A 16,940-nucleotide genomic window follows, 5' to 3' on the forward strand; every position below is an offset into this window, starting at 1 on the left:
GACTTAGGATTTATTTTTTAACTTTTTCTCTATTCTTCTCTTGATCCACTCTCAGTCTCATATATTAGTTCTGAATTTTATAATCACTCTTATTTTGGCATCTTTTTATTTCTCTTATATTGTATCCTTGTTTTAAGCAGATCTTGGGTTTTCTCGATCTTGTAATCTTCGGTTTAGAATTTTTTCATGTTGGACTGTTCAATTTCATTTTTGAAGGTTTCAATATACTTCGAAACTAAATCTTCATGTTAAAAGTTGTATTTTTTTTGTTTTTTTTGTTGGGGTTTAAGAGGCCTGTAAATGCATGCATGAGATGGGATCCTGGAAAGTAGATATTGGTCTTGCTTGAAGCAATGGTCCTGTGAAAAAAATGAAACAGCAGAGGCAAAAATCTCACAAACACAAGGATTTACAATGTGCCTATGACCACGATCGGATCAAGAACAATCACTATTTTCTTTTAAATTTTACAACCCTAGAGATCTCTATTTAAGAAAACCCAGAGTAGTGAAAAATGTGTCCATCTCTGAAAAAATAGAAAACCTTAGGAAAATATTACACAATTGTCCTTAGTGATTCGTGGGATAGGCACATCCAAGCCCAGCTTAAACCATTGACACTCATAAGATAGATTCCTTAAAAAAGTCATAATAAACAGACTCTTAACTGATGCAACCTCTTAATAGTAATAGTTTGGCACATTCTTTGTTGTGGGTCATGGATCAGAATATTTTGATAAATACATTGGTGTTGATTTGACGGTCTGTGGACTTTTGTTGCTCTCTATCATCGGTCATCTAATTTGAGTTTTAAAATTTTAAAAGTATATCCATCAAGAGTTGGACCAATCATTAATGAGTAATATGACCATGTGGTTGCGACACTTGCTGTTTAGTTTGATCCACATAAAGATTTATTGGACTTTGTTGGGTGTTCATCAAACTTTGGGTTGAGATGTGAGGAAAAACACATATTTCCTAGGGATAGAAAAAAATGTCTTGCAATTAGTTTAGATTTTGTAGGGAATCAATAGAAGTGTCTCTCAATTGTTCATTCGATGGTGAGTCTCAACCGTAGTTTGAGGATACTTTTACAAATGAGTTGTGCTGAAGTGACTTCGGAAGGGGACACATTGACGTGATGGCATATCCATAGATGTGTTTTCCCATGTGTCCCCCATTGAGGTCACTCCAGCGTTAATCTTTACAAATTTATCCATATGTTGCCCTTATATTTCATGAACGTTTGGACTAAGGTTGTCGATCGATCAGGTTCTGATCACAAAAACCCTTGATTTGGTTCCAATCCGATAAGGATTAGATCAGATCCAGAATTAATTTGATAAACATCAGATCTAATTCTTATTGGGATTGGGTTTTCATTAGATATCAATATTAACCATATCGGTCGATCAATCAGGCCACACCCAATTTAATATAAGAGACCAAAATAAACTTCATCTTACTTAAATATATGCACTAGAGCGAGGGTAAAAAAAAAAAAATTATGAAATTAAAGGAGTGTTATTAAAAATTTCTTGAGGTTAAGGGATAAAAGAGGAAATATAATAGTTTGAGAGGTATTAATGAAAAAAATGGAAGGGAAGGAGGGGAAGAGCAAATACGATAAAGTTGAAGGAGATGAAGAGAAAAGATAATAAAGTGGGACCCACAAAAAAGGGTAGATGAAAACGTTTGTCCACGTCCAGATCCAAACTTATTAGTATAAATCAAATTTCAGTTGATCCAATTCCTTTGGGGCAATGTTTATTTTACATTTTTATTTTTCCAGCTAAGAAGACTTTCTAATTCAGGAAATCTTCTCACACTTCTACCAACCTACCTTTTCTTCTTACTAACATGTTTGAAATTCTAACCGTTAGGGATCTTTCCGATTCCTACACATACCTATCAAATCTCCCAATCCTCTATATTTCAAAGTACAAAAAATGAAGGAAAAAATCTAACAAAATTACACATTAGATTTTTGGTGATTAGAAGATAAAAAAGAAAGATTTGTTTATAGATTTTATAGAATCCAAGAATGTCGAATTCCAAGCGTTGTTCAGCTTGCAAAGCACTTAGGGTATGTTTGATTGCACATGGAAAATAGGATGGAAAATCAATTTCCATGGAAAATCAATTTCCATGGAAAATGACATTTTTCAAGTGTTTGATTGTACATGGAAATGAAAATTCATTTTCCACCCCATTCAAAAAGTTCACTAAATCATGGATTTCACTTTCTTACCCATCTGGGTGGAAAGATGAAATCCACCCATATTTTCCATCCTCAATTCTTTCCTACCACCACCACCATTACACTAACCTCGCCGTCGTTGTCATCGTCGTCGCCGTCGGCTCCGTCTCCGACCACCTTCTCTCTCTCTCTCTTCTTCTTTCTCTTCTTCTCCTTCTTCTCCATCCCTCACCTCTTCCACCACCACCACCACGACGTTCTCCCCCATCTTCCTCACTTACCTCCGTCGCCGCCGCAGCCGCCACCTTCATCGCCACATCCTCCCCCCTCCCTCTTCCTCATCATCTTCTTCTTCCTCTCCCCCTCCTCTCATCTTCTTCCTCCTTCTCCTCTTCTTCTTTTTTCTCATATTTTTCCATGATTTTATCCAAGTGAAATCAAACAATGGAATTTGATTTTCCAACCCTACCTATTTTCCACAACTAAATTTCCATGGATTTCAAATTCCATGGAAAGTGACTTTCCATGCAATCAAACATACCCTTAGACGAAAATGTGGTGAAGGTCGTATATTTGCTCCTTACTTCTCATCATCTAATCCACAATGATTCTCCTCTGTTCATAAGATCTTTGGTGCCAAATGGGTTTCAAGATTTGAGAGAGTTGTTCCTTTTTGGTACTTATAAGTCATAACTAATTTGAACATTTAAATACCCTTGGAGACCATTGCGGCATTTTCCCAACTTCTCTACTTAATAATTTCAGATGTTGATCAGCTCTTATTTAGTCTTATTCTACAAAAACTGCTTTGAATTTTCAATGTTGATGATATATTAAATTATATTAAATGATGCCTATATATGAATTATTTGAGAACTTTTGACACACCAATTTTTCATTTTAACACACCAATTAAATGAAACTAAGTGCGACACACATTAAATAAAAGTAAATGAACACCAAATATTTCTATGTAGTGATTTTCTTCCTCAAGAATAAGGGTGTTGATAAGAACAGCAAAGCCTTTTTGAAAAGGCTCTTTTGTTTACAATAATTCCACCGAAGACACATTTTAATGCCCTGTCATGAAAGGAATGAAATGCCCAATCGGTATTCATATATAAACGAGCAATTATCCCAAACCCTATGGTATATATCTTTCAATTATATAACATAAATGATAATGAAATATTGGTGCAGCAATAGAAGTTCTGTTACTTATTAGATCTCAAATTACATGATGGGGTTTCAAACCCTCTCAATAGCCATTGTGTTTCACTGATTTTCAGTGACTTCAGGTCCATCAACGTGCAGAGGCAACGAATTGCATGTCATTTGAGGCAACGTCTCGAGTTCAAGATCCAGTTTACAGGTATGTAGGTATTATCTTCCAATTATTGGAAAATTCATAGTTTTATTCATGTATTTTATTGAGGACAAGGTTTGAACTCAAGACCTCTTGAGTGTTGTTTGTAAAGTGTAGAGATTTCCTTAAATTTAATGGAAGTCCAAATGTATTAGAAGGGTACAGTAATGCGAATTGAATATCGAAATCCAATGAATTCAAGTCCACTAGTAGTTATATTTTCACACTAGATGGAGGAGTTGTCTATTAGCCATCCTCTAAGCAGACATGTATGGTTAAATCTACAATGGAATTAGAGTTCATTGCATTAGAGTTAGCTAGAACTAAAATTGAATGACTAAGAAACCTATTAATAAGTATTTCTTTATGGAAGAAATCAATGTCATCAGTATTTATTCACTATGATAGTCAGGTTGTTATAGTCAAGGCTAAAAATCAAATATATAATGGTAAGAGTAGACACATTCGTCTTAGACATAATGTGATCAGGCAATTGTTAACGGATAGAGTAATTGTTATTGACTTTGTGAGGCCAGAAAACAATTCAACAGATCCGAAAACCACTAACTAGAGGATTAGTAAGTAAATTATCAAGGGGAATAAGACTAATGCCTATGTAAATAATTAGTCTGTGATGGAAATCCAATCTACATGAATGGAGATCCCAAGAAATAGATTCAATGGGCAATAACAAGTCACTGAACTAATTGGTGAAGCACTAATGAAAAAGAGTTAGCAAATTCTTTAGCCCTTTCCTATGATGTTAAGTAGTGTTTATCTGTGATGAATTAATGATGAAAAAAAGTTCATAATAAAGTTTATTGCCTTTTTGGATAGTGTGTAATAGTCATAAAACACACTTGATGGACTTACCTATGTGAATGTGGGAATGAGATCGCTTCCTATGAATATTATGGGCAAGTATTCTAGAGCATTCGTGAAAGAACCAAGATTTGACACATGACCGAAAAGTGTCAAATCATAAGAACTCGATCAGTCTTAGAAAAAAAGATATGTATGATATGATATGATAGTTAACTTACACAAAAAGGGAAATGTTTAAATAACCTAGTTACACCTTAATAAGGAATCCTTAAATCCTTAAAAAGGAATTTCATTGCCCATGGAGAGTCAAGCCCTTAGCTAACTAAATTTGGGCTCTATGCTTTACGTATGGTAATATTCACTTCAAATTTACTTTTAGAAAAACAAATAGGCTTGTGGACAAACTTGTTTCATTGTTAACTACCCAAGACACTAGAATCATTTTCGATTCTGATCTTCCGTCTGAAATGAATTTCATTGTAAGGGAGGATGCCTCTGGGACCCCCTATATGAAATTGTAACTTTTTTTCCCTTCTCTATATTCTGGTTAGGGGGTTTGCATAAACCCCCGATTACTCTCCACAAAAAAAAAAAAAACCTAGTTACACCAAGTCCTTGGGAGTTCTGTCTATCTATACTAAGTGTCGATTAAGGTCAAAAGACATTGACATTAAGTATCTGGTATTTCACCTTGTACGAGCAGTGTTTCCTTCTCTTTTACTATGAATTTGTGGGGGATTATTATAAAATTCATAATTTTATTCATGTATTTTGTTGAGGACAAGGTTTGAACTCAAGACCTCTTGAGTGTTGTTTGTAAAGTGTAGAGATTTTCTTAATTGGTGGAACATAAATTAAAAGAACTTTTCCCTTTTCTATATAAGTTGAAAGTCAAAGATTCTCTTTATTTTTTTGATTATGAGAGTTGTAGAGACAACTCTTCAAATCTTTAGTCCCACATCGGATAAATACAAAAATAGTTTTCAACTAATAAATGATCGATCCCTCTTTCTATTGCTTGAGTGTTAATGAGAAAAAAGGTCTCACGCGTACATGGGGACCTAAGGCACCGTTGATCTGCCTAACCCGTTAGAGTTAATGTGTTGACCGTTCGATTTCTCCAACGTTCAAAATGAGCTAATTAAGGCTCAAACGTATCTACAATTACAACTATGGACCGTTGGGCCTATTGTCTATAAAATTAGATCGTACCCTAATGTTTGAGACACAGAAATACATTTGTGACCTCTTTCTTTTTCTCTACTCTACTGTTCTCTTCGAGATAACATCTAGCATACAATATTGTTGCTTATACAATGTTAGATCCGATCGAGTTCATCGTAAATCTGTTATTTTTTAGCACACGGTTAGTAGATAGTTACTATTGAATATTGAAAACTAGACACCTGAGATCAATTGTACTGAGAATTCATTCCTAAGGGGGGCAAAATTAATTTTAAGGATAGCATCTTCTCCCTGCCTCAGTCACCGATAAATTCTTCCAATTTCTTCGTATTTTTTATATAATTCTAGTAGTTATAATCTACTGTTTCAACATTACATAACCAAAATTAAAATTCACAACAATCTTAAAACCAATTTTTTTATATTTGGTTTCTATTTTTACACTTTGAAACGTAGATTTCAAACCCGAACATGTGAAACTTAATTTGTTGAAATTAAAACCCTTTAATGAAAATTTTACAGAAGATGGAGCCAAAAAATGCTCTTCTTCCTTGAAGTCCTTAATGTATTGTTCATAATCAAAAGAGAAAAATCCGCAAAAACAGATCCTAATCCACAAAACTGGATCAAAACAAATGGGATTTGTAGGAATTACATTTTATCTTATCTTGTAAACACTTTGTATGATATTTACTATGTGTATGAGACTTCTAAAGAATTGTGGAGAGCATTAGAGAAGAAATATGTAACAAAAAAATACGAGTGTCAAAAAATATGTAGTTAAAACATTTTGAGTTTTTAATTGTTAATGGGAAGATGATTATGGACCAAGTGAACGAGTTTTAAAATATTGTTCACAAAATTGCCAGAACAATTTGTAATATCATCTCTAATTGAGAAATTTTTCAAAAGTTAGAATGAATACAAGACTAATTTGAGATAAAAGAAAAAAAGATAAATCCTTTGAAGACCTCATTGTCCACATCAACATAGAAGACACTAATAGATAAAGAGAGAAAAATGGTAAGTAGAACAATTTGTCACCAAAACCAATCTCATAGAATGAGAGTCTTAACCATCTAGGTTCAAATTCAATAAGGTGTTAAAAAAAAAAAAAAAGGGATCTTGACAAAGAACATTGTTGGCTTCAAGAAGTCAAATGATAGTTGTTTCATGTGTGGTAAATCTGGTCATCATGCAACTGAATGCAAATTCAAGAAAATCAAGGAAAAATTGAAAGGGTCAATAAGATCTCTTTCACTTCGATCATCCACTCTTATTAGACTTCTATCAACTACGTGATGAAATGTGAAGATGGTTTTCTCTTCTTTTTATTGTTCCTACTTCCTTGCGTGTGTGTGTGTGTGTGTGTGTTTTGAATTATAATTAATTCTTATGAAGTTGTCAAAACTCACCAAATAAACTAGTAACTTTACCTAAAGAAAAGGAAAAATACAAGCCTCAAAAGAGGTCAAGGCAAAAAGCATCAAACATACGACAGAGATGGGAAGATAACCCTAGGGATTCCTATTAAAAAAAGGAAAAAAGGAATCCTTAATATACATGGGACTGTTTCCCAGAAAATGTGAATTTTTATCCTATGTAAGATATCTCTGAGGACTAGCAAAATCCAAAAAGAACATAGAGGAACAAAAGAATTGTTATCCTGTTCGTCTCCTACGTCTCTCATTATCGAATTGTTCTTCTTCTATAAATATTACCAACATCTCTAATTTATTGTTGGTAATCATTAAGAAGAATATTGATTACAGTTGTGAGGCATAAAAAAAATAGAATAATGAAATTGAGAAAGTGGAGTTGAAATGTGTGTGAAAATGAAATATCAAGTAGTTGAATTTTAATATAAAAAAATGGAGGCAAAATCAAAATTTTGATTTTGGTAAAAAAAAAAGGGGGGGGGGGGGGAGAGAGAGATGATTGAAAGACCCATTTTTTGAAAAAATATACCAAAAAATCCCTTCTAAAAAAATATGGACTTTTGAAACAAAAATATCATAATTACCCTTTCAATAATTTTTTGAAGTTTAAAAAAACATGTTTATTCGAGAATATTTGAGCTATTCCTATGTTTTTTAATTAATGACAGGCCCATTAACTACGGTCATCTCTTTTTAATCAATTTAAATAATAAAAAAAACTTGTTTCACTCACCAAAACTAGTAATCTTTAAATCACATAGATAGTGATGACTACAACAATGATGGTGTTAAAAAAAGTCTATGTGTCCTTTTAGGTTAATGAAATACCTTTAAAGCCTAATTAGGGCTAATTAATGCAATTAATCTTCTTTCTCAATTTTAACTTGGTATCAAAGCCTCCATCGATCTTCCACTACTTCTTCTTCTGCAACAAGCTCCGTCGACCTTCTCTTCCTTAAAACAACACCCTACAACCCTCTTTTTCAATTCATATCACCCTTACGGGGTTCTTTGTGGATACACACCCTAATCGCATCATGCGATAGGGAGTTAAGACAAGTTCAAAGCCTGCAATCAGGTTGTATTCACAGTAGTGATGATGTATTCACAGCAATGATACTGTTGGTGACCTACGACACTCAAGATGGGCTTGTCTAAGCCTTACGACACTTAAAGTGGCTGTTTTTTAGCATTGCGACACCCAAGACAGCATCGTTCAACTCTTACGACGTTAGGAGGTTGTTGTGTGAGCTCTGCGATCTGAATCGTTCCCTATTTCCCCTTTCTCCACATGTGTTTGGTTGCGTCTGTTTTGTTTAAATTCCTTACCAAAATCATACTAAACTTGACCTTAAGACTGTAAAATGTCTTTTTTGGGTTATTCTTCTACCCAGAAAGGCTACAGGTGTTACTATCCTCCTTCTCAACGACGTTTCATTTCTCGGGGTGTTTTCTTCTTTGAGCATACCCCATAATACAATGGATCTGTTGGCACTCAATCTGAGTGGTTTCCCTTAGACTCCCTAGATGATCCTCTTCATGTTTCCTTTCCTCTTCCATTACCCGTTCCTTCATCTTTATCTCTTGTCAGTTTGTTACCTCCTCCTCTGCAGGTTTACTCTCGGCGTCCACGCGATACTACCACCACTTCTATGCCAGACCAGCTCGCCTCTTTGCCTCCGAATCCGCCTCCTTCAGTTCCCTATGATAATCATCCTATTGCCACTCGTAAGGGTAAGCACTTTTGTACTTATCCTATTTCTAATTATGTATCTGATTCTGCACTCTCACCTTCCTATCGGAGTTTTCTTGCATATGTTTCCGCTGTTTCTCTTCCTACTACTGTTGCAGATGTTATTACCCATCCTGAGTGGCAAGCAACTATGATTGATGAGTTGAATACTCTTGAAAAGACTCAAACTTGAGATCTTGTTCCTCTCCCACCTGGAAGGAAAGTTGTGGGATGTCGCTGGGTTTTCACACTTAAGCATGATCCGGATGGTTCTATTGCTCGTTATAAGGCTCGTCTGGTGGCCAAAGATTATGCTCAGACTTATGAGATTAATTATCAGGAGACATTTGCTCCGGTTGCCAAAATGACCACCATTTGCGTTCTTCTGTTTGTTGCCGTTATTAGAGGTTGGCATCTCTATCAATTAGATGTTAAGAATGCGTTTCTCAATGGTGATCTTCAGGAAGAGGTTTATATGGTCCAACCTCCTAGGTTTCTTACATCTGCTTCTTCGGCACATGTTTGTTGTCTTCGTCGTTCTCTTTATGGCCTGAAACAGTCTCCTCGCGCATGGTCTGAGCGTTTTACTAAGGCCATGCATCAGTTTGGCTTTCATCAGAGTTCTGCTGATCACACCCTTTTCTTGCATCACTCCCAAGGTAAAATTGTTGCTCTGATTGTTTATGTTGATGATATTGTTCTTACGAGAGATGATGTTGATGGAATTACTAAGGTAAAAGCTTACTTAGACCGTCAATTTGAGATTAAGGACCTTGGGCATCTTCGTTATTTTCTGGGTATTGAGGTTGCGCTGTCCCAGTTCGGTATATTTATTTCTCAGCGAAAATATGTCCTTGATTTACTCAGTAACTCAGGTCAACTTGGTTCTTGTCCCGCTGATACTCCTATTGAGCAGAATCATAGGTTGGCTGATTCCAAGGGGGGGTGTGTGTCGGATATTTGACAATATCAGCGACTTGTGGAAAAATTGATCTATTTGTCTATGACTTGCCCAGACATTGCTTATGCTGTTAGCGTTGTAAGCCAGTTTATGCACTCGCCTCGAATATCTCATTTTACTGCAGTCTATCGTATTCTTAGATATCTTAAGGGATGTCCTGGTCGAGGTATTTAATTCAGTAATCATGGCCATTTTCATGTTGAGGCATGGACAGATTCAGATTATACTGGTTCAATGACTGATAGACGTTCTACTTCTAGGTATTGTACTAAAGTTGATGGTAACTTGGCGCAATAAGAAGCAGGATGTGGTTTCTTGGTCGAGTGCTGAGTCAGAATACAGAGTCATGGCACTTGGAGTGTGTGAGTTGTTGTAGCTGAAGATTTTATTCGCTGACCTGTGTCTTCCTGTGCCAGTCCCATTCTTACTATTTTGTGATAATAAATCAGCTATTAACATAACGGCAAATCCGGTTCAACATGACAGAACGAAGCATATCGAAATTAATCATCATTTTATTAGAGAAAATATTATTTCTGGACAGATTTGTACTCTTTTTGTTCCTAAATCTCAACAACTCGCTGATGTTCTTACTAAAGGTGTTAGTAAAACCACCTTTGAAGGTGTCCTGTCCAAATTGGGCGTTGTTGATAACCACACATCAACTTAAAGGGGAGTGTTAAAATAAGTATATGTGTCCTTTTTAGTCTTTTCTTCTACTTAGGTTAATGTAATACCTTTAAAGCCTAATTAGGGCTAATTAATTTAATTAATCTTCTTTCTCAATTTTAACTGATGGTGATGGAGATGAATATGATCATCATCAAACTGATTTGGTCTATGTATATTAAATTTATTACAATATATAAATAATTAAAATATAATTTTAAAATTCGACTTGACTGTTCATCGACTTGATTCAAGTCAAAAATTAGCAAGTCAACACAAATGAGTCAAATAAAATTATATTGAATTTAATTTTTAATAAATTAAATTTTTATTTTTACTTTTCACAGAAATATTAATAACTAAATAAATTGGTCAAGTTTTTTATTTGACTCTCTATTTTTTTATTTTTTTATTTTTTAGATCAAACACTTTATAAAGTTGTTAAAAGGGTATTTCAAATATTTTTCTTTAAAAAATCTTAAAAAACCAATCCTTAATAGATTTAAAAAGTCCGAATTCTTTACTAGGGGACTATCGGGTAGATATTCTCAATAGAGTCATTCTCCCAATAGAAAAGAGTGGTGGGAAAAGTAAAATTTTCGATTTGGATAAAAAATAAAGTAGAAGGAAATTGATAGATCAAGGCTGTCAATAGATAAGTATCCGATCGGATAGAGTTATACTCGAAATCGAATCCAAAAAAAATTTAACGATATTCGAATTTGAATTCAATCGGTTATCACTGAGCAATATTCGAATTTGTATCTGAATAAATTATCAGATATCCGATATTATCTGATTCGAAAACTATCTGAAATTTATCCAAAACTTATTATTCAATTTGAAAATTATCCGAATTTTATTTAGAAAGATTTTATTGCCACACCAACTTTTTCTAACACACCCCAGTTCCAATTTGTAATTCTAATTCTAAAATTAGATAATATGACAGGATTTATTTAATAGTTTAAAAAGAAATTTGGAATAATATTAGATATCCGATAATTTATTCGGATATGAATTCAAGCTCTCATTTGGCCAACATAAGCAAGGAATAAATCTACGTATAAACATAAAATGCAGTAACAAAGACATGTCTTATCATGACATAAGTAAATAAACAAACACTGTTCGAAATATCCAGTTACCAAACGAACTCAAATTCAACATTTTTTTTTTTTTTTTTAATCTCCATAAGCAATGAAGTGCATATTAAAGTGGGACTTCTAAATGGAGCATGAATAATTGAACTCAAACATAGAACTTGAAATGTGTGGCATCAGCAAAATCCAAAGGAAAAGAGAGGAGAATAGGATGGCATGTCACTCCAAAACACCAACCCTTTTTCCGTTTCTTAGGCTTCATCAGAAATGAAGAATCCTTCTTCAGTGGCCAACTCAACTCAAAGCAAGCAGGTGACCTAAAAACACATTAGGAATGAGACCACAAAATTGTATTTAAGTATTTAAAAATTAAAATAGAACAGCAAAGGTGGCGAACAAGAAGCAGAAATATTCATTGAAGTCATCATAATTCCTCCATGCCGAGTGTGCAGCTTTCCCTCCCATTGTTATTTCTAGCAGCCTCCTGAAAATATAACAATGGATAGAATAATAATAAAATTGTCAACAGAAACTAACCTCAAGAGAGAGTGCTGGAAGAACTACATATAAGGTTTTCAAAAGTCAGCCATAAATTTTTGGAGATTTTTAATCTCTAAAGGATCATGCATATAGGTCATGAATTTGTATGAAGTTTACCATCTGGCTTCTAAATAGGTGATTTCCAGTCATGTTCATCAATTTAGGGAAAGCATTCAAGGTGCATTCCAACAAATACAAGGCAACAGCATAAGGGTGATTCATCTTAGTCGACCTGAAAAGCACAACCACGCTCGTGAATCCCACCTTAACAGTCCTTGAAGATGGGAATTTCACCAACCACAGTCAACAACACGGTTATCTTTATAATCGAGACATACTATAGTTTTTTTTTTTTTTTTATATCGATGACATACTATAGCTGTAGGTGCTGTGAAACTAATATACACATTCAAGTTAGGTAGAAAACAATTAGAATGAACAAATGAAAACACAAAAAGATGATATTACAGATTGATAACATTTACTCTGGAATGACAATGAAAATGCAAAACTTACCAAAGGGTCAAACTCCAGATTCCCCATGAAGATTTGGCATGGTATTCTTTTAAACCGGTGCCTATTAGATGAAAATTCTTCCATTGCCTGAAAAGAAAATTCAGGCAAAAAAGTAAAAAGTCATATGCAGTATGCGAGAATTGTAAGTCCACGAACATATGTTCCCCCAAAATAATTTAAGGCATAAAAAACTAGCAAATGCAACAGGGATTAGAGTTGGGTCTCTTTGCACCACTTGTGCCCTAGCAAATATGTGACGATAAGGTTCTGTAGGTTGTTGTTTCCTTCTTCTTCTTCTTCTTCTTGTTTTTATGTTGTTCTATAGTTTGGCCTCCTGTCTTTCTTATTTATTAATAGAATCTTTTGTCAATGCCTTACAAAAAATTATGATTAAAAAAATGTAGGCAAGAACATTGTATGGGTGTGGAATGTTACCCTTAAAATGCTGCAAGAAGGATTGCCTTTAGAATGGGAAGTGGTAATAGGATCCAATTTTGGGAGTATCATTGTGTACTGTTTTAGCATTCCTCTAAAATCCAAGTTTTCGAATTCACATGTAATTCTTTCATGATTGCTCACATAATTGTACCAATTTAACTTAATTGCTTGTTAGAAAAAGAAAATGCATCAAAGGGAGGTGTTCCACTGACGGTCGGTCCTACTATTATCTATATATTCAACGAAGGGCGCAAATATCAGACCCTATTCAAGGGTTGTTAGGTTTGTTACTGAATGTATACAATGTAGACCCAAACAACCACTTTACAAGATCAAATCAGTAAATCTCCAATACATTTAATAAAGCACCACACACACACACACACACACACTAATATCAAAAACTAGATAGATCAGAGTAACCAAAAAAAAAAAAGACGAACCTTGAGCTACGAGTGCAACTGAAATGCTTATGTTAGGGCATCAAAAGGAGGAGATCAACCAGTAAACAGAAACCCTAGAAACCACCCTTAGCTCCCTTTTGCTTCTCTTCTCTCTTCTCTTCTCTGGTGTTTTCAAAGGGAATGGAAAATAAAAAAGGGAGAAGGACAAAGATAGTTAGATGGATGGATTTGGCTTTAAAGGTTTCTACAAGTGGTGATGGTGTTGTTGTCCAATCGACTTCCATTCCTGCCTGGACCAGTGATTCAACTCTTGCAGACCCTTCGATTCGCTGAGAAGATGAGTACTGGACTGCGATGCCGCGATGAGGAGTTGAGCCGCTGAGATCATTGAAGATGATGAGGTCTGTAATCGGTTCGACACAACTTCTAAGTTCTTAAGAAAAAAAAACAAATTCATTTATTTTAAAATTAAAATAAAATAATATTTATTTATTTATTGATTATGGATTATAGATTTCGTATCCGATGTTATCGAATCGAATTCATCAATATCCGAATTCGTATCCGAAGAAACTCTATAGGATATTTAAAACCATCCCAATCCGAATTCGATATTCAAAAATTTTGGATAATATCCGATTTTTCGAATTCGAATTCCGACTATCCATTCACAGATCTAAGTAGATGTATGCCCTTACCGCACTAGCTTATATTTTTTGTTTGAAAGTGTTTTAAGAAAATCAAGTTAGATCAAACGAGGCAGGCATTCGTTCAAGGTAAAGATTTCTCGAAACTGTGATCTTTTGCAGTTGAAATTTTTTTTTACCTGACAGTAAAATGAATTGTAAAAGTTGAAAATTTTACAAGTAGATCATTTCAAATATGTGTGCTTTTATGATTTAATATACATTTTCAATATGAATTTTGACCAATAGTACTCTCCCTTCTATCACTATAACAGACTAACTCTTACCCTGGTTTCAGAAGTCATTTAGTCGTCTCTCATCCATTGACGAGAGTTTTGTCTCCTACGAGTCAACTCGTCTCAAATGACAAGATAAACCTTTCACCTCAGTTCTAAATAAGTGAGATTAAAAGATGTTTAATCATAAAATCATGTTTTATTTATGGGTCAGGATGCCTCGACTCCTAAGAATGACTCATGGAAAAAACACACGACCCCAATCCCAACACTTTAAATGTAAGATTCAATGATTGGGATTTAACCTCAGAATAAATATCTCCAAGATTTGTGTTAACAAAATACTCATAAGTCTCAACCATTGGATTTTTTGTTTAAAGGGTTGGGATCATGTGTTTTTTTTTCATGAGTCAACTGATCCCAAACCTTTATTTATTTATATAATCAATATTTAAATTTTAAAAAAAATAATTATTTTAATCAAAATCACTGTTGACTCGGTCATGGTTTTCAAAAATATAGTCCAAGAAATGAGATGGTGCGAAGGCTAAGACACCATGTATATCCCTCCCATTCCTGTTGCTTAACGAGGCCAAGATGACTCAGGCGAGTCATTTCGGTCTTCAACGAGATTTAATACCATGGTTCACAGAAAATCCCCAGAGTGCCCCCACAAGGGTAATTATAGAGATGTAAATAGACCCCACCGCCTTGAACTAGAATTGTATTGAGTACAGATTGGCTATAATGTGGAACCATGGAAACATGATTCCTTTTTGCCAACCCCAACATCTAGGACAGCAACCACTTCAATGCAAATTTCTCAATCATAATAGTTACAAAATGAAATAAAAACTCACTCACACTGTCACACATATTTATATTTCACCTATCCTTGTTAGAAAGATTTGTTGTTGGCTACCCCCCATAGTAAGACCATCTTATAAGCCCAGCTCAAAATAGACTGGAGCATCTAAACTACATAAAAGATAACCGGTTTTCGGGATTATCACCATCGACAAAACACCAGCAGAAGACCAAAGAAAACACACCAATATTCATAGCTGATCTTGCTAGGCTGAATTTCTGCTACTCTGGTTACGTGTGCCTGAAAGATGTGAAAGTGTTAATCCATCACTTATCGAGTCCCCCATGCATTAAGGAATACAAGTCCAATACCATTCTTGGAGTATGGGAGTTAAGAGGGTACTCACCAGTAAACCTCCAACATTTGCAACAAAGACACTTCACGAAGAACTCACTAAAAGGTCTTTCAGGGACGGGTATGAGTTTCCCTAGAACAGCGAGAGGCCAACTAAAGAAAGCAAGAAAATCAAACAGCTTAGTCACAAATAGAACACAGGAAGGTTCGACCTGAAATGCAGAAGTAACTTTTATACAAAAATTATTAGTAAACAAAGCCAACCTCAAGATAGCAATGGCAAAGGAAGCAAGCCAAAACTTCAAATTTAGTTTCACCGTCTTGGTAAATTTCCCTAAAAATTCGATGATAAGGATCTGTAGAAAGCAAGGTACAGACTTGTAAGTTCACACAAGAAATGGCTTCTAATATAACAACGATAATCAACTTAAATTTCTTCGTACCTGAATTACGAGTGTGACTACCACTATACCAATAAAGAGGCGGTTTTTAGTGACTCCACGAAAGACATTAAATTCATCTGGCTTTCGGGCATTGAACTCGTTGAATATCTGCACACACAAAAATTGGTTAATTTTTTTTTTTCTCGTTTCTTTTTTGATCTATAGTTGGTTGGCATTTCTGTGCTTTTAGTTGAGAAAGAATTGATAACAGCTATGAACTGATATAACCCTGTGCAGTCTTGACCAAGAAAAGTGTGACAGGGTTTGATAGGTTTTAGGTTTTACTTTGATACCAAAGTTGATGTAGAATAACCTATGTTTTGTCGATTCTAGGTCTGTTCTACTTTAAGAAGAGTGGGAAAATGACTAATTAGATGAAGAAAGATTATAGAAATAGAAAATGACAAGAGGAGTAGGGCCCAAAAGCAGGTCTTGCATCCCGCGGCATTACCTCCCTGCTGTGCAATCTATTTTGGTGTATTATTAGTTAACACAATGGCTTTGCAATTAAAGACTTTTTCATTTAATTTTTTTATTCGCTTTTTTTTTATAAAAATCATTTGTCCTGCTAGTGGAAAAGACTTACTTGGCACAGGACGAAAGTGTTGAATATGAAGGTATTCTTCACTTTGTCAGCATAGTCGGGACCTTTATTCTTTAAATGCATAATACTCGTACCACGGAAGTTGAGGACAAGAAGGACGGTAACTTGATAAAGGGCCTGCAATCACCCAACAATTGACAATAACATAAATGCAGATGATTTTTTTGCTAGAAGTTGTAATTCGAGAATAGTTTTTTGGACAATTAACAAATACTGACCTGCACAAGTAGGTTCCTCCACATGATATTTGTAATGAGTGGTTCCCTGATGAAGACAAGATGTCATCAACTAGTATTATAGAGCTATTTATAAGGTAATTTTCATAATCCTGAAACTACTAATGTTTTTCTATGGGAAACAATCACAAATTAGAGAATAAAGAAAAGGAAAAAAAAAAACAAAAATATTACAGGACTACTAAGTACTTCGTGA

The 16,940-nt window shown here is 34.6% G+C and overlaps 1 protein-coding gene across 6 annotated transcripts in view; it reads right to left on the bottom strand.

The window, feature by feature from the left end:
* Positions 1 to 14,981: 14,981 nt before the first annotated feature.
* Positions 14,982 to 16,940, bottom strand: part of LOC147392987 (calcium-transporting ATPase 10, plasma membrane-type-like) — a 53,821-nt gene continuing 51,862 nt past the window's right edge. For all 6 annotated transcript variants that reach the window (XM_086455944.1, XM_086455943.1, XM_086455945.1 and 3 more), the window contains exons 30-35: positions 16,727 to 16,772; positions 16,491 to 16,625; positions 15,905 to 16,012; positions 15,726 to 15,817; positions 15,514 to 15,614; positions 14,982 to 15,407 (exon numbers count right to left, since the gene is read on the bottom strand). In XM_086455944.1, coding sequence (XP_086312070.1) covers positions 15,373 to 15,407; positions 15,514 to 15,614; positions 15,726 to 15,817; positions 15,905 to 16,012; positions 16,491 to 16,625; positions 16,727 to 16,772 — 517 coding nt within the window. In that variant the 3' untranslated portion in view covers positions 14,982 to 15,372. The remainder of the gene's footprint in view (positions 15,408 to 15,513; positions 15,615 to 15,725; positions 15,818 to 15,904; positions 16,013 to 16,490; positions 16,626 to 16,726; positions 16,773 to 16,940) is intronic.

This window comes from Akebia trifoliata, chromosome 10 (assembly GCF_017979445.1).
Source record: "Akebia trifoliata isolate Shusen 1 chromosome 10, ASM1797944v1, whole genome shotgun sequence".
In the NCBI taxonomy this organism is placed as follows: Eukaryota; Viridiplantae; Streptophyta; class Magnoliopsida; order Ranunculales; family Lardizabalaceae; genus Akebia; species Akebia trifoliata.